Raw genomic sequence first — 16,595 nt, forward strand, 5'->3', positions numbered from 1 at the left:
GTTGGCTGGACCTGCCTTTGGGAGGACACAGGTGCATGAGGGGCCGTGGGATGATGGCGGGGCTGGGACTTGTAGGGATGGGCCGTGGACCCTGCGGGCGCGACCTTGGATGGACCGACATGTGTGATGCTCTTCCACTGCCTCCTGGCGCCATGCTCATCAAGCGGCAGGCCCTTTTCACGCACCCTTGACCCTCTCTTCCCACCTCCAAAACTGCAGGCGAGGCTGCGGGCGTGAGGCTCCCGCCGGGCGCCAGGAATGCCTGGAAGCAGCCCTACTACCTCGCCCAGGGCTCGGTGATCCGGGCCGCCATGCCCACGCTGAGGGGCCGGGGGTCGGCGACGGCAGAGCTACCGGAGCCAGGTGCGTCGTGGCAAAGGGGTGGGGGGTTGTGGCGGCCTGGCCACTTGCACACCTTGCGCCGCTGCTTTGTGCAAAGCGTAGAATCGAAGGGAAGATGGTCCCAACACATCCTGTATCCCCACCTCCAACGCGCATCCCGCAGAGCCGCCTGTGTATGTGTACCGAGGCGCGGCCGCGCGGGAGGCCCTGAAGCAGGCGCACCGCATCCGGAGTGCCGACGAGATCCCAGAGCCCTCCAGCTTCGAGGCGGTGGAGGCCGGCAAGGATGCCGAGCCGGCAGGTGGGCCGAGCGAGATTGGGGTCTGGAGAGGGGTGCAGTGGCATGGCTCATCTGGCCCCCCGGTCCTGCGTCAGATGCAGGGGTTGCACACTGTCAGACCGACTGCACGGTCGCCCGACATGTGGCCGGCGTGTCGCGTCTCCCCTCCCCTCCTTCCGCTGCCCTTTGCCCGCGTGCCCACATCCACGAAACCGACACGCATTCAATCCCAGACGTCGCGTCGTACAACAACACGTACCGCAACGGCTGGGCGGCGGCGGCCGGCGCCATCCGCGCCGCCATGGAGGACGCGCGGCGGCGCAAGGGCCGCGGGCAACTGTGGGTGCCGACGGGCACCTGCGGGCACGTGGCCATCCAGGAGCCCATCGCGCCCCTCACCGTCTCCAAGCACCAGTGGGTGTTCCTGCAGGTAGGCTGCTGAGGCGCCTGGCTGGGTCTCCCCCCGTGCATGAGTATACGGTGCTTGGGGGGGAAGACGCTTGTGGCGGGCGCCCAGGATCGAGCTGCGAGGGTCACCTGTTGATGCACCCTGGGCCAGCCCAGTGCCGAAGCTGGGGCCGGAGTGCCCTGGAGGACTTTGCCCTGGCCTGGACCTCTCTGGGCCCCCGCCACCCGGCACGTGCGGCCGCCACAGGGTCCTCATGGCCCCACCCAGATCCTGCAACCCACCCACCCAACCCCAACCCACCCACCCTCAAACGCTTTCGCTCGCGTCGCAGGGGCGCGCGACCAACCGCCAGACCGTGCGCTGCGGCAAGTGCTACACCTGCCTGCGCCCCTCGCTGAGGAAAGGGTGCCTGAACCCTCTGGTCAAGGGCGACGAGGCGGGGGAGGGACCCGAGACCACCAAGCTGGAGGTGCTGCTGGCGGGCCTGCTGAAGATGGAGCGCGAGTTCTGGGCGCTGGCCGGGGGGCCATGGCCGGGGGAGGAGGGCGCGGTGCACCGCATCGCCTGGGGCTCCGCCGTCCGCGTCGCCGCCAACGTGCAGGAGGTGCGACGTGAGGGCAGCCTTTGCGGTGGGGTTTGCCTTTGGTGGGATGAGGTTGCTGTCATGTGGCGGCACGGACCACATTCTGTCCCCGCTGGCGTGGTCGCACGCCCTCCCGCGTGCGGCGTCGCGCACAGGGTGATGTGAAGACCCCCTCACTCACTCCAGCGCCCTCCTCGTCCCTCCCCTCCTTCGCAGCTGGGCGGGCTGCTGGTCCAGCTGGAGCGCGCCCTCCGCCCCTGCTGCACGGCGGAGGACTGGCGCCGCGGCGGGGACGGCGGCGAACCAGGGGCCGGCGCAGGGGCCGGCGGGCCGCGGCGGACCCCCGGCGTGTCGCGCTCGGCCTCCGGGGCTGACCTGGCCGCGCAGGGCGGCGCCGCGGCCCGGGAGGCCAGCGACTCAGAAGACGGCGCCCGGCCGCAGACGCACGCGCGGCGGCGGGCGGCCCTCGCCGCGCGCCGCGCGGGCTGGGAGCTGAACGCGCGGCCCCTGAGCGTGCGCAGCGCGCTGTCCCGCCTGCCCATCGAGATCGTCAGACAGGTGGCGTGGGGTGTGGGGGTCCAGGGTGGGTCTAGGGGGGTGGAATGGGATGCAGAGCACCTTCAACGGGGTGGAGGGGCAGCATGGCGTGGGGAGATCACGCGCGGCCCGCTTCTCAGCCGTGCCGCCGTGCCATCCAGTCCATTCGACGCGCCCGCGTCCCCTCCCGCACAGGCGGCGAGGCGGGGCGGGCGCCGGCCCGTGCCCGAGGCGGAGGTCGACGCGCACGGGCGCTGGACTGCGCCGCGGCGCCTGGCCTGGGCTTCCCGCGCGCAGCGCGCGCAGACGGCCTGCCAGCTGGCGATGTGCCTGCGCGAACTGGACGCGGCCTGCGCTGGGAGGCGGCCGCGCGGCCCAAGCCCGAGGCACTGGCGCCCGGCGAGGCAGGGCTCGAGGTCGTGGACCGGCGCCTTCCCCCTGACGCAGCGCCGGGCGGCCCCGCGACCTTTGAGTACCTCGTGCGCTGGGAGGAGGCGGGGGAGGAGGCGGGTGGGCCGAGGGCCTTGCCCGACCAGCATCCGGCGCCGCTGGCTGGCGCGGGCTTGGCTGCGGGCGCCGGTGCGAGGAGTGTGGGTGCCGGGGCAACAGACGCAAGTGCCAGCGCACTGGACGACCCAGGCCTGGGTGGCCGAGCGCCGAAGATCGACACGGTGGCGGGCGCGGCCGCGGCACCCTCGACCGTGGCGCCCGGCCTCACGGCGCAGCTCCTGTCCCCCGGCTTCCCCGACGCGCCGGGCTCTGTGACAGTGCAACACGGGCCGAGGTCTGCGTCCCTCACGCCGGCTGCGGCCAGGGTCTGCGCCGCCGAGCCCCTGCCCACGCCTGGGGTCGGGGCAGGAGATCGCGCCCAGCCCGAGGCGGAGGGCACGCCTGCGCCCAGCTTGCAGGCGCAGGCCAGCGGCAGCCAGGCGGAAGCCGCCGATGGGCGGGGGGACGGGGCGGTGGACGGACCGGCGTCCGAGCCCGGCGACAAGCCAAAGTCATGTGAGGGGAGCGGCTTTGTCGTTGTTGTTGGGCTGGTGTGCCTTGTCACGGGGGAGCGGGGTGCGTCGACGCGTGTGGTGTGCGCTCTCCAGCCCTCTCAACCCTGCCTCTTACCCCACATTCCGCCTCCAGCCACGCGGCGGTGCGGGCGGTGCCCCAACTGCCTCAACCCCGCGGCGAAGAAAGGGTGCACGGTGCTGGCGAGCTTGCGCACAGCCAAGCGCACCAACACCGCCGGCAAGCGGTGAGCTCGCCGTGGTTGCCGAAGGGCCGAGCAGAGTTCCGGTGGAGTGCAACCGCACAGATGCCATTTCCGGTGGATGTTCTGGGACGGCCTGGGTACCTCTGTCGTCATCGCGGGCATGCCCTCGCCCAGATCGGAGAGAATGGATCCATTCTCATCCATTCACGCTCTCCACAAAATTCTACCAGGGTCTCGACAGGGTTTGCCCCTGCCGGGGACGGCAGCGCGGCGCTGGTGCAAGCACTGGTGGCCTCGGCCATCGCCAAGGCGCTGGTGGCGGCTGGCGGGATGGACGAGGGCGCCGCCATGGCCGCCAAGCTCCGCCGCCACGGTGCGTGGGGGAGGCACGGCTGCCTTTTGACCCCGGGATGGGGCCGGGTGAGGCCAGGCCACAAGGCAGGGGCCTTCAGCGATGAGCTTCCCTTGCGGTGGTTGCAGCGGGGAGCGACTCTCCTGTTTTCAGCACGCTCGACCCACCACGCTCAGCCCGCCCGACGCCTCACGCGCTCCACAACCCCCTCCGCGCACAGCAATGCTGGCGGCGGGCGCGGGGCGCCTGGCCGAGGCGGCCAGCCACGCGGCGCAGAGGGAGGCCCAGCCGGAGCCGGAGCCGCTGGCCGACCACCAGCGGCGGGCGGCGGGGCGGCCCCTGTGGCTGCCGGAGGCGGAGGTCCCGCTCTGGGCCGTCAAAACCTTCGAGGACCGCGCGCGACGCGCGCTGCAAGGCCCCGGGACGGGCCCACGCGGCGGCGGCGGCGGTGGCGCCCCCGCCGGACCCCGGCGCCAGAGGCGGGGCGAGTCCGGGGACGAGGGCGGCGCGGGGCCCCGCGCCGCCACGCCCGGCGGCGCCGAGCCGGGCAGCGCCTGCGCGCGCTGCGGTGGGCCGTGGGAGGGCGAGGCGGCCGACGAGCCGTGGATCGCCTGCGACGCCTGCGACGACTGGTTCCATGGCGACTGCGTGTCGCTGTCCGCGGAGGACATCGCCTCGCTGCCGGAGGCCGCCGCCTGGAATTGCCCACGCTGCTGCGCCGGCGCCCGGGACTCCTCCCGCCGGCGGGCGGCGGGTCAGGGCGTGTCGGCGGCGGCCGCGCCCACGCCACACGGCGGGACCGGCAGCCTGAAGCGGCGGGAGGCGCCGGCGTCCCCGGGAGGGGAGGTCGTCAAGCGGCCCAGGGGCCGGCCCCCCAAGGCGCGGGGTGACGCGGCGGGCGGCGCCACGCCCGGCGCGTCGGCGCCGGTTCCGATGCAGGGAGCTGCCCCTGATCTGGCCCCGGTCATCACCGGCGCCCAGGCTGTCGCGCAGGCGGCTCCCGTCATAACCTCTAGAAAGGCATCGGGAAGCGCGTTGCGCGAACCTGACCCTGCTGTCGTCTCGACAGTCGAGCAGGCGCAGGGTCGGCGCCGGGGACAGGTCGCAGCACCACCGGCGACAGAGGCGGCGGGGCCCGAGATCTCTTGCCCCGTCTGCCGCCTGCCGGACTATGGCAGGCCCCTGCTGGGCTGCGATGCCTGCCAGATGTGGTTCCACTACGAATGCGCGGGCGTGTCGGCCAAGGTGAGTGGGTGTGGGCGGGGGACGGGGGGGTTAGGAAAGGGGGGAGGGGGGGTTAGGAAAGGGGGGGAGGGGGGGTTAGGGGAAGGGGGGTGGGAGGGGGTCGAGGGGACGGGGTGGAGGAGGTCGAGGGGAGGGGCTGGAGGAGGGCGTTGGTGGAGGCCGTGACGTGTGCAAGGCAGACCCCATTACTTGGGGTCGGGTGGGTGTGTTGAGCTGAATGAGCACCCCTTGGGGAATGGGGTGGGGGGTTCCTGGTGTGATCCAGATGCAAGTATTCAGGATGCATGTGGTGGTCTAGGCTCACATCCTTGGAGTGGCGGCTCAAAAGCAGCTCGCACATCACCCGACGCCCAAGACTCCCTGAAGCCACATCTTCCTTGTTCCCGGCCCCTCTCCACAGGAGGTGGACTCCAAGGCGCCATTCCTGTGCAAACCGTGCCGGGGTCTGAGGGTGCGGCCCCCCACCTCGGCCGCCATCCAGGCGGCCATCGCCGCCGCCAACCGCCCCGTCCCCGCAGACTGGGCGACGCGGGTCGGCGCCACGTTGCAGGCCCTGGCGCGGAAGCGGTGTGCGCGCGCTTTCCTGGAGCCGGTGCCCAAATCCCTGGTCGACTACCACACTTTTACCAAGCAGGCGAGGGGGGCTGCTTGTGGAAGGGAGGGGGAGGGTCATCGGCTGCCTGGTGCGATGCTTGAGCTCGAGCAAACGCAGCCACCCGTTGGATCCGACTGACCGCTGCCTCCCGGTGCATCGGAACCACATGCGTCCACAGCGACCAGCGCCCTCCGAGCTCGCCCACATCCCCATGGCAGCGAGGTGCCTGCTCCGGAATCCTTCTCCATCCCCACCGTATCTCCACCCCCCTCACGCAGCCCATGGACATTCAGACCATACAGCGAAAGTTGGCCAAGGGCGCCTACACCTCCCTGACCCAGCTGGAAGCTGACGTGGCCTTGGTGGGTTGGGCCAGGCGCCTGGGTCAATCATGCTGGTCACATGCGGGGGTGCATGCCGCCCTTTCAGACGCAAGGCTCACCCGGTGTCCGAGATGAGGTCAGACTCCATCGCCGGCCCTCACGTCGCCCATCCCCCCCCGCCCCTCCAAGATCTGGTCCAACTGCCGGGCTTACAACCTGCCCACCGCGCCCGTGGTGGGCGAGGCGGCGGCGGCCGAGGCCGCGCTCGACGCACTGTGGCAGGAGGCGGACCTGCCCAAGACACTGAATCCCGCCGCGGCGACGGAGGCTGGCAGCACGGATGCCCCTGCTCCGGCCAAGCCCGGGCCCGCCCTGAACTGGCGGAAGCCGGCCCTCAAGGTGGGTCGGGTTGCTTGAGGATCTGGATTGCCGTCACTGCCTTGCGGGGAGGCTGCTCGGATGGCAGCGCATGGCAGCGACACGTCAGATTTCCTTTATCACCGACCCGCCACATCCAGCAGTCCCCCACTCCCTCCCACCCCCGGCCCGACGCAGGTGCTGAAGAAGCTGCAGGCGCTGTCCATCAGCTACCCTTTCTGGGCGCCGGTGCGCGCCGAGGACGCCCCCGACTACGGCGCGGTGGTGAAACAGCCCATGGACCTGGGCACCATCTCCGACAGGCTCAAGGGGGAGGACTACGCCACGCCCGCCCAGGTGCGGGCCGACGTGGAGCTGGTGTGGCGCAACGCGGGGGCGTACAATGGCAGGGGCCACCCCATCACCGTCGCCGCGGCGGCATGCTCCACCGCGTTCAAGAAAGCATGGCGAGATGTGGGCCTGGGGTAAGCCTCGCGAGCAGTGCTTGCCCGTGCCCCATCCTGAACCCTTGCTCTCCCCTGTTACTGATCTACATGTTGAGTCATTGTGAGACCGCGCAGCTTGAGCATAAGATCTGTCGATGGGAAGGGATCAACGGGCAGGATGGCAGCAGTAAAAGAGAAGTGCAGGGCACAACATGTGTGCATAACTGTTCTTACAGGGAAAACTACTGAAAAGCAGATCAGGTCGGCTTCTCGCCATCAAGCTCTCCAGCAGCGGCTGCCTTTTTCCTTTTTGCGGGAGACTGCGCTTTCTTCTTGTTGGGTGAGCGCGGCGCCGAGGCGGCGGCGCTCCACATGTAGTGGCTGCCCACGCTACGATACGGCTTCCAGGCCGCCGCCACTCCCTCCATCGTCTCAGGGGCGGGCAAGTCCTGTGAGGTGTATTGCGGCCTTGGATGGGATGGGAGGAAGTCCTGTGTTGGACTTCAAAGGCGGACTAGAATGTGGCCTCGTGCCCAAGATGTCAGGAGACAAGAAAACGCCCATCTCCCTACATTCCCATTCCTGAGAAAAATGCAGCCCGCTCCGACACCTGCACCCTCCACATCCACTCACCTTGAGCCCATACAGCCACTGCATGCCCTTCCGCACCCCCAGGTCCCCCACTGGCAAGATGTCAGGGTGGCCCAGGTGGAACATGGCTGCACAAGGGGGTTGCGCCGCGGTCAATAATGTCACGTCGAGCTGCAGGAGCACGACGGGGGCAAGAGCACGTCGGTCTGCCATTTCCATCTCGACACCTTCACCAAAACTCACCAAACATGTGGACCGACCACTGACCCAGTCCTCGAACTTTCGTCAGCTCCATAGTGAGCGTTGCGTCGTCCATGCCTGGGCATTCGGGCGGGTGGCAGGTGAGTGGGTAATTGGCTTTAGCAACCTACTTTGGGATGAAGCAATCCAGCCCACAAGGCCCACTTAAAGGTGATTTACCAACCCCCAACACCGACCCCACACTCTCCTTGGCAAACCCAACCCCCCTGACCTTGGATGCCCTCATTAGTGAGCACCCCATCTGAGAAGAGGCGGGCAAGGCCCGTGAGGTATTCGGCCTTCCTCTGGGATAGACCACAGGCTCGCAATGCGGCCATGTCCGTCGTTGTGAGGGATTCAGGGGTGAGGAAGCCGGTGTCTAGGCACTGGTTTGGGGCGGGTTGAGAGGCAATTGGTGCAGGTGCCTCCATGCGCACTGAGGGTCCAGATCATGGAGCTGCATAGCCACACGCCCCCCCCCCCCCCCCTCCACTTGGACCTCCAAGCACGGCTCGCCAAGTCTCACTTGGCAAGCCTCCAGAGTTCGCTGGAAGATGACAGCTGCGGCCTTGGTGGCCAGCTGCTGGCCGATTATGGATCGGGCCAGGGCTGCAAAGCTCGATCCCTCCTTGGCCAGGAGTCCACTGGGTGGACCATGCTCCTCAATGAGGGGTAGCAGCCCTGTCGGGATTCGTTGCTGTGGTATGATGCCGGCAAATGCGCTCCAGGCGCTCCTGGACATACGAGAGATCATCCTTTCTGATGTACATGCCCATGCCTACTACATGCATTGCAACCAGGATGCGAGGGTCCCGATCTCATCGACGTACGTGCGTCCACCTGTTTGAGGTGCTCGACTGCCTCATGGAGGGTGGCCATGGTCAGTCCCACCGTTGGGCCAGCATTGGCCGGAGATTGCGACTCGAGGGATGTTGCGGCAACAGTATCGTTCATGACCAGCAGTGTCTCAATTGCCGGGGCGTCCTTGTCGGCGGGCACCCCCATCGATGCCACATTTCGCGCAGTAGGGTTTGTGCCGCGACTGGCAGGCAGGGGCCTGGCCGGCCTTGGTCGCAGCATCCTGCCCGTCATGACCGCTCGACACAAATACGATAAATGCATACCGAGAAGGCAGCCTTCGCAGTGAGCGCATGAGGTGATGCGCATGCATCCTTTCATCATGTCACACGGTCTGTATGCTACGGATGCTGCGCTGATCTCGTGAAATCGAGGCGTGCTTTCTAATTGGCCTTGACGCAAGGCATTAAGCCGTTGCAGAACGGATCCTCAAATGAGATTGTGATCTTCTAGCCCCGGTAAAAAACATTCGTTAAAAGATGCAGTGCACAAAAACAGTGTGCGGGAGTTTGTTTGATAGGCTGGGCTCTCCTGGTCAGAGAGCAAAACATTGAGCAAAAATGGAGTACACCCCAGGAGGGGGGGAAGGGTAAAAGCGGACTCTCCAGATGGATGATGATACCGAAAATGCGCAAGGAGTTCATGAGGCATACACAGGGAGGAAATCCCCATTCCTGGTTGGACGGGGTTCGTCCATGCTCATACGTCCTCAGATCGCTTCTGGTAACTCCGCCACATGCTTTCGTTGCGGGGGGGATCTTGAGGGTGTCACGGTCACTGCCGCCGTCGTCAGGTCTGCCTGCGAGCCTTGGACTGGGGTGGATGCACCACTCTTGGTGTCAGACTCACTGTACAGGGGGCAGGTGTGGCGGTTGAGAATGTATGAGGTTGAAGGGTTTCAGGAAGGGATCCTTGATGATGAATCGGTCATGCCACATTGCGCCGGTACAGCCAGCTGGACGCAAAGCGAGGCAAGATACAGAGTACAGAGTCGGCGCGTCTCTCTTTGCGATTAGGGTTGTCAACTCCCTGCAGGCGAGGATGCCCATACCTGCCAAGCTGCAAGGTCGAAAACACCCATATCCCCCCTCCCCCTTCTCAAACAGACACACCCCTCCCCCATCCTCCCCAGCACACATGTCGGGCTCTGGTGTGGGCGTGGCAACGCCCCGGTTCCTCCAGAACACCAGGATGGCGGCGAGGAGGACCAGGGCGATGATCATGCCCACCCCGTTGGGCACCCAGAGGAAGGGGTCGTGGATGGCCAGGCCGTAGGCCAGCCATAGCGCGCCGTTGAGCGCATTCATGGCGCAGAGGGGCAGTGACAGGCTGTCGGCGCGGCGCTCACACAGCACATGGTACAGCGTGCTCATGGGCGCGGCATAGTAGCAGAGCAGGATGGCGTTGCTGGTGTAGCCCCAGAGCAAGCGAAGCGCTGCGTGGTCCAGGTGGCGGAAGGTCCCCACCGCCCCCGCGCTAACCAGCACGACGGTGAAGAGGACGGTGACGGCGCCCATCGCGTCCAGGGTGCGCTGCGGGGCCAGGCCGGCGCAGGCGAAGATGTAGAGCAGGCCCAGCACCAAGCCGATGGCATTTGGGCCCAGCACAAAACCGTTGGCCACGACCATGGCGTAGGCCACCCAGCCCACGCAGTTGGCGACGATGGCGGGGTAGGGGATGAGGTTCAACTCCTGAGAGTGGGGCGGGATGGGGTGGGGAAAGGGTCTGGAGATGGGCCTTGGGGCGCGGGATTGCATTGCTGGAGGGGCGGTGAGCTTGACAGGCGAGGCCCCGGCACTGGCTTTGAGGGAACAGAACTCGCGTCCAGCGACCGCGGAATACCCTGGAACAGCCTGCCGGTCCGCCAGCACGAATGCGGCAGACTTACCCCTAGTTCACCAGACTTCCTGGCTCGGAGCACTGCGGGCATGCTGGCCAGAAACATGAGGACCGCTGCGTGTGGCAAGGTGCGCGGGGAGGGTCCGGACGAGATGTGGGGGATGGGGGCATCTCGCAGCTATGGAAATTGATTCAGGGCCCAAATACGTAATCCACGTCCCTCGTAAAGCTCCACGCACCTGTCACGGCCCCCAGGGTGGGCACCACATACTCCAGCACGACCTCCTTGGAGGACGTCATTGCTGGGAGGAGCTCCCCTTCCCCTCCCGATCAAAGGGATGCTGGAAAGCTATTTTAACAGCTGAATAAGTATTTGTGTCTGCGTTGGCAAGCTTGGCCCATGACCTCACCAAGCGCAGGTGTCCTGTACTGGGCGCGCCCGAACCGCGAAGATGCGCTCCGCCTCGCTCGCTCCCAGCGCTGACGAGGCTGGCAAGGCGTCTTGGTTCAGACGAGGTATATAGTTGAATTCATTATCAGAAAGCATTGCATCTTATCAAATGCTTCCGCTTGTCCCACATGGACAGGCGCGGTGCCGGGACATTAGGTTGAAAATGGTCATCGAGCCGCCAATTTGAAGGGTGGCTGGGTGTTGCAACCGGATCTCCAAAAGGGCCCCTGTGCAGAAATACCACGTCATTCAGGCGTGAACAAGCTCCATGATTACAAAAGGACAACGTCCTCAATTCCAAGACTGAAAAGCGACATGGGCGGCAAATTATCAGACAGCCAGGCCCCAAAGAACAGAGGGCAGCCAATACAAGGGGCACAATTAGTGTACAAGATTCCAGAATGAGGTGCTGTGAAGGTGAGCCGACACTGGGATGCAGTGGGGAGGACATTTGTTGGGGATTGGGGAAGGCGTGCAATATTTGGCACCACAGGGAAGTTTTGTTCCTGGAGGGATGAGATTTCTCTGGCCAGGGGTGTTGCGCGGGCCAGCGATAACATGTGCCAGGTCCCATCACGTCAGCTTGGAGCTTGCGCCTGCCATGTGCCAGTACGGGCTGTACCGCTCCGGCATCCTTTCCCCGGTGGAGGGACAGGGCGTCCGGTCTGGCTCCCGCTGCCCCACCTCCACGCCGTCCTCCTTGCGCTGCCCCAGCATGGAGAAGCTGTTGCTCTGCCTGGAAGGGGAACTGTTCCTGCATGTGCTTGATGGGGTGTGTGGTGTAATGAGAGGGAAGGGGTGTGTCTTCAACGCCAAGCATCCACACGCTGGGGCCTGGGCCCGAGTCCGCACAGCCAGGCAGGGTACAAGTGGTTTGTGGGGTCAACGGGCGTCAGACCAACCCCCCCCCCCACCCAGGCGTACATGGCGGGGGCGAGACCTGCCTCTGCCTGCCCGTTCTTGAACATGATGATGCAGGAGAGTAGGATGATGGCGATGCCCAGGCCCACGCCGTTGGTGACCCAGATGAAGGGGTCGTGGATTGCCAGCCCATAGGCCAGCCACAGCCCGCCATTGAGCGCATTCATGGCGGCCATGGGGACGGACAGGCTGGCCGCGCAGCGCGTGTGCAGGACGGTCCAGATTGTGGAGAGCGGGGAGGCGTAGTAGGCCATGAGCAGGACATTGGAGGCGTAGCCCCACAGCAGGCGCTGCTCGGCGTGGGCCAGGTGGCGGAAGGAGCCCACCGCGCCCACCACGATCATGGCGGTGGTGAGGACCACCAGCATGCCGGCCATGATGTCCAAGGTGCGCTGCGGGGCCAGGCCGGAGCAGGTCATGGTGTAGAACAGGCCGGCGATGGCGCCCACCGACCCCGCCGTCAGCATGTAGTAGTTGACGATGACGTAGCTGTAGGCCACGCGCCCCAAACAATTGACGATGATGGCGGGGTAGGGGATCAGGTTCAGGGGCTGCATGTGGGCGGGCGTTGGGTGGGGATGGGGGATGAAGGCGAAGTTTGCAAATACAAGGGGGGCTGATTTGAAGGGGGTCGGATGCCCGGAGAAAAGAGGCGGCCACCGCGCGACGGAGTCCCATACAAATCTCTCAGGGTCATCGTGACTGCCAATCCACCTCGACTCACCCCCAGATCACGAGTCCTTCTGGCCTTCAGGACGGCCGGCATGCTGGCAAGGAACATGATGCAGGCTGTGGGGTCGAGTCGGGGGGGGGTGGGGGTGTCGGCAGAAGCGGCTAGACGGAAAAAACCCTGGAGGTCGGCAGCCCAACCTCAGCGGGGAGAATCTGGCAATGCAGCTACTCACATATGATGGTACCCAATATGGGCACAATGTATTCTAGCACGACCTCCTTGGCAGAGATCATGCCGTACTCTGGACGGCCACCCGACCGACTCGGCTGGACGTGCGCAAGAAGGGCCGTGCGAAGGAGCTGGACTCGCCCGAGCTCACCCTTCAGGATCGATCGGAATCTCAACGCACAATTTGAGAGCTTGTGACACACTGGTAAGCTCAGACGCAACACCCCTGAAAAACGTGCCAAGGTATGACCCGCGGCCCAAAAGTGACGTGATCCGTGATAGCCCTTGTCCCTCACCGAGGATTCGAGATCGATCAATCTCAAAACCCTGCTCATCATCCTTCCACGACATGTTACAGGACATCACTGGGCAATGGCTCAGGGTAGAAAGATACCTTCGGTAGTTTCCACATATGGCTCCCCGAGCTGCTGTTTATAAGTGTGCCAGGAGAGCACGTTTTTCCTCCAAGCATGTTTGAGGGCGGTAATGCTGCGATTAATACCACAATGCTCCCTTCTCCTTTCAAGAAGCCGCCACTGAGCTGCACCTGTTGCACGTCTTCAGGCAGTAAGGGCCCGCCTTCATGGCATCGGAGTCGCAGGCATCGGCTGAGCAGCTGCCGCCCGCTGGCGGGGTGTCAGAGCACCCATCTGGTGGAAGCCAGGAGGTGGAAGGATAGAGTGAAGGGATTTCCGACGTCCTTGAACAAGGCTCACTCTCAGAGCCTTCAATAGCAAGCCGTTGTTGCCTTGCAAACTGCGTATCGTGCCTCAAATACCCTCGGCACCACGAAGGCACATATGCATGCGGCGTGGCACTTGAACGCAGGCCATGCCCCATCAAGCACATCAGCACCCACAAGCAATCAAGTCTCACCTCCACACCGCCCGCAGGACTTGAGGCAGAAGGAGTACAGGTAGATGAAGTCTGCATTGCACTTGTCAAATTGCTGAGCCTGCTCCTCGCAGGTGAACGACGTGTCGGGTGCGACATCAGTGCAGTTGCTGACGCGATCTGTTGGGCGAGGGAGATGCAGGGGGAGGGGGGGGGGCAAAGTCAAGCGCATGGGCCTCGCATGCCATCCTTGGTCGATAGCGCATAGCCCCAATCAACCCAGGCAGTACGCATGCAACAAGGGGAAAACCCAAGCAACATCAGCATGCAGCATGCAGTCTGGTCTGTCCTTAGTTACGACAATACCATCCAAACATATGGGAACAAAACGACCATCCATTGATAGTCTGCTCACTCATTTTACCTGCAATGGCCTGAGTGGTGCATGCTGCCGAGTCGCTGGGACCCTGGCTGCAGGAGTTGCTCACATTCTGCAGATTTGAGATAATGGGGGTCTGTGAGGGGCTACGCTCCGGTATCAGATAAAGTTTAACAATATGCAAGGCAGCTCAACTTTTGCACGTGTACCAAGACGGTCTCCTATACTACTCCAATGCACTTGGTTCCAACTCCTCGTGTGCCACCAGGCGCTCCATGTGCTGCCGCCCCACATGATCCCATCACCACCTACCCCAGCTGTGGAGGTTCCGGAGGTCGTAGAACCGGGACCCGTGGCAGAGCCGCTTGTGCTGGCAGAGTCACCTCCGGGGCAGCCTGCGCCAGAGCAGGCGTTGGCAACCGCCGAGGCGGTGGTTCCGGTCGCTACTTGGGAGGCGGTGGCGCGGAGGCCCCTTACTGCACGGGACGGGATGTCAGGGAGTGGAGGAAGGTCGTCAGCCGGGAATTCCTGGTTGCATGCATGCGTGTTGACATTACGCTTTGTTCCCCTGCCTCCAATGGACGAGCTATCGACTTCCCCGCGGATCCGGTGCCCTCCATGCCAAGGCCCCATACTCACGTCGCACTTCGCCAAGACGCGCGGCGGACGAACTGCGGTTGAGGAATAGCAAGGCTTCAACTTAGCTTCAGATTCTACTATGATGCAATCCAATGGCACGTTAGCGAGGTGGGCGGCCCGTCATTCCCCGACATGCCGCTCCGAGATTGGAATCCCTTCCGTACCTGGCCTGTGTGGAGGCGAGGCACGCCAGGCAGGCGACCAACACGATCAGAGTCTTCATTATGGTGGATATTTGTTACAGTGATCCACGGTGGAAGTGAGGTAAATGGTGGGGCCCCTGTTCTCGCTCCTTTCCTTGTGCCGACCCGTTCACGCGGTGGACTCGGCATGTTCGGCGCGTAGGTGAACGTGGCAAACGCTCGGACGCCCTCGTCACCCAGTCCGATACGCCCCGGTGCGGTGACCACCCAGCACCGGGGATCGGGGCTTCTCGGTGATCGGTTCTCGCATGGAATGGCATGTCGTTTAGGAAAATTGGCGTCCCGGCGCATGCGCCGTCGAGGCTCATGCCCTCGCCGCCCCTTGCTGGGCGCCAGTAAAGATCCTGGGACCTCGAGATCTTCGAATAGATTCCTCTGATGACAAGGACGGAGCCCGGCCTCCTTCATGCAGCTGGCGATGTTTCTTCGGATGACCGAGCATCGGCTCTGGAGTCATGTGGGGGTGCATCGCGTTCTTCCACTGCCCATAATCTAGTCTCTGTCCAATGAGAGGAACCCTTTCATACTGGGGACACAGTTCAGCAGGATTTTACACACCACAGGACCCAGACACAGAGGGCATGGGTTGTCAGAGGGGGAAGGCGAGTCATCTAGATGTGGGCATCTGTACGAGGTGGCGCGCCAGCGCCACAGCGACCCAAACTCAGGCACCGATCTGCGCGGAGATGAGGTCCGCGGCCTCCTGGACGGTGGAGATCTTCTCGGCACCCTCCTCATCCAGCTGCAGCTCGAACTTCTCCTCAAGGGCCATCATGATCTCCACGGTGTCCAGGGAGTCGGCGCCCAGGTCGGAGAACTTGGCGTCGGCGGCCACCTGCGAGGCAAGCATGGTGGTGGAGGAAGGTTGCTGGGTTGGCGGTCCACACCATGAGATGGGGGGTGGTGAAGTTTGGCAGTGTTGGTGCGCCGCCCTCCATGAGATGTTTGGAGAGCGCACTTACGGTAGAAATAAAGGGTGTATCTGGGAGATGTTTGTAAAGAAAACACGCGAGTGGGCTCATGTGTTTTGGCGAGGCGCTCGGCAACAGGCAGACACAGGAGTCGAGCCCTTGCATGATGAGACTTGGAACCACTTGCAGGCCGATTCGGTAACAAACATAGAGGGTAAGCAATCAAAACCTATCTCATCTTTAAGTCTCGTCGTACCCCATGGAGTGGAGGAGCTTGCAGAATGCACCACAACAACACCCATGTGCTGCCCTACCCCACCTTGTCAAGATCGGTGCCAAGCTGCTCTGCGATGATAGAGCGCACGTTGGACAGCACGCTCGCCTTGTCCTGCGGTATGGATATTGGGTACATGCCTGACGCAACACGCAAGGAGTTGCGCTTGCGTGGGCACGTCGTCGTTCCGTCAGCGCCTCGATCACCCCCGCCCACCAGGCCGGGTCGGTGGCCCCCTCCCGTCCCCGACCTGCTTCTGATCGCCGCAATCCAACACTCTCGATCAACTCACCACGGCATGGCACACCAGGCGCTGGGCGCGCATGGGCTTCGCCGACAGGCGGGGGGCCTGCATTGTGGGAAGGTGGCACCAACCTGTCAGCACACCGCTACTCGACCCCGCCCCCTCCCCTGCCGACACTATGAATTACGTCAAACCCTCGACGGTGCACCTCTCCAGAGCCATTCTCGCCCTCGCATCCCCTGCGACACGCCGCCCGCCCATGGATCCTGATCCCCACCCCCCACCCAAGCCGTCACCTGCATCCTGAGGCTGGCGCGGGGAGCGCACACGGCGCGGGTGGAGGCCATGCACAGCGACATGTTTCCTGGATGTATGAGGTTCGGTGGGTGGAGGCGAGAATGGTGGCCATCGCGTCCAGATGGGGGGTACTCATCCGCTTGCGTCGACCTGGGTGCACGGAGGTGGGCCCGGGGTGGAAAGGGCCACCAATCTGGCAGCAGGGTTACATGTGGGGGTGCGGGGTGAGTGGATATGCATGGGACCAGGGACGCATCTGTGCCCAGGCCCCAGTCAGTCTGTCAGGGACTCCAAGAGCAATGCAGTGCGCATCAAGCACCGGCAATCTGGGCTCTGC

At 64.4% G+C, this 16,595-nt stretch overlaps 5 protein-coding genes across 5 annotated transcripts in view; 1 reads left to right on the forward strand and 4 right to left on the reverse strand.

The window, feature by feature from the left end:
• The window catches only part of F751_6330 (Nucleosome-remodeling factor subunit BPTF), a gene marked incomplete at both ends in the record, with an annotated part of 9,898 nt that extends 3,179 nt beyond the window's left edge, over positions 1–6,719 (forward strand). The window contains 11 exons of the mRNA XM_011403554.1: positions 220–363; positions 506–643; positions 856–1,052; positions 1,363–1,642; positions 3,289–3,400; positions 3,589–3,731; positions 3,931–4,955; positions 5,356–5,406; positions 5,829–5,912; positions 6,063–6,272; positions 6,429–6,719. Of these exons, the coding sequence (XP_011401856.1) occupies positions 220–363; positions 506–643; positions 856–1,052; positions 1,363–1,642; positions 3,289–3,400; positions 3,589–3,731; positions 3,931–4,955; positions 5,356–5,406; positions 5,829–5,912; positions 6,063–6,272; positions 6,429–6,719 (2,675 nt within the window). The remainder of the gene's footprint in view (positions 1–219; positions 364–505; positions 644–855; positions 1,053–1,362; positions 1,643–3,288; positions 3,401–3,588; positions 3,732–3,930; positions 4,956–5,355; positions 5,407–5,828; positions 5,913–6,062; positions 6,273–6,428) is intronic.
• Positions 6,720–6,933: 214 nt separating this feature from the next.
• Positions 6,934–10,504, reverse strand: F751_6331 (Putative DNA-3-methyladenine glycosylase YfjP; the record flags this gene model as incomplete). Its single annotated transcript, XM_011403555.1, has 8 exons — positions 6,934–7,125; positions 7,310–7,395; positions 7,511–7,585; positions 7,740–7,893; positions 8,034–8,151; positions 9,503–10,056; positions 10,254–10,318; positions 10,444–10,504. 8 exons carry the CDS (start codon positions 10,502–10,504, stop codon positions 6,934–6,936), a joined length of 1,305 nt encoding a protein of 434 aa, XP_011401857.1.
• A 724-nt stretch (positions 10,505–11,228) lies between these two features.
• F751_6332 (Bidirectional sugar transporter SWEET2a) lies at positions 11,229–12,542 on the reverse strand (the record flags this gene model as incomplete). Its single annotated transcript, XM_011403556.1, has 4 exons — positions 11,229–11,409; positions 11,580–12,127; positions 12,301–12,365; positions 12,482–12,542. 4 exons carry the CDS (start codon positions 12,540–12,542, stop codon positions 11,229–11,231), a joined length of 855 nt encoding a protein of 284 aa, XP_011401858.1.
• An 800-nt stretch (positions 12,543–13,342) lies between these two features.
• F751_6333 (hypothetical protein) lies at positions 13,343–13,967 on the reverse strand (the record flags this gene model as incomplete). The annotated part of the gene is made up of 2 exons (XM_011403557.1): positions 13,343–13,491; positions 13,931–13,967. The coding sequence occupies 2 exons, from the start codon at positions 13,965–13,967 to the stop codon at positions 13,343–13,345; spliced, it is 186 nt and encodes a 61-aa protein (XP_011401859.1).
• Positions 13,968–15,196: 1,229 nt separating this feature from the next.
• The window catches only part of F751_6334 (Lin-54-like protein), a gene marked incomplete at both ends in the record, with an annotated part of 4,628 nt that continues 3,229 nt past the window's right edge, over positions 15,197–16,595 (reverse strand). The window contains 4 exons of the mRNA XM_011403558.1: positions 15,197–15,367; positions 15,763–15,831; positions 16,010–16,066; positions 16,246–16,325. Of these exons, the coding sequence (XP_011401860.1) occupies positions 15,197–15,367; positions 15,763–15,831; positions 16,010–16,066; positions 16,246–16,325 (377 nt within the window). The remainder of the gene's footprint in view (positions 15,368–15,762; positions 15,832–16,009; positions 16,067–16,245; positions 16,326–16,595) is intronic.

The sequence above is a fragment of the Auxenochlorella protothecoides genome (assembly GCF_000733215.1).
Source record: "Auxenochlorella protothecoides strain 0710 unplaced genomic scaffold scaffold86, whole genome shotgun sequence".
Lineage (NCBI taxonomy): Eukaryota > Viridiplantae > Chlorophyta > Trebouxiophyceae > Chlorellales > Chlorellaceae > Auxenochlorella > Auxenochlorella protothecoides.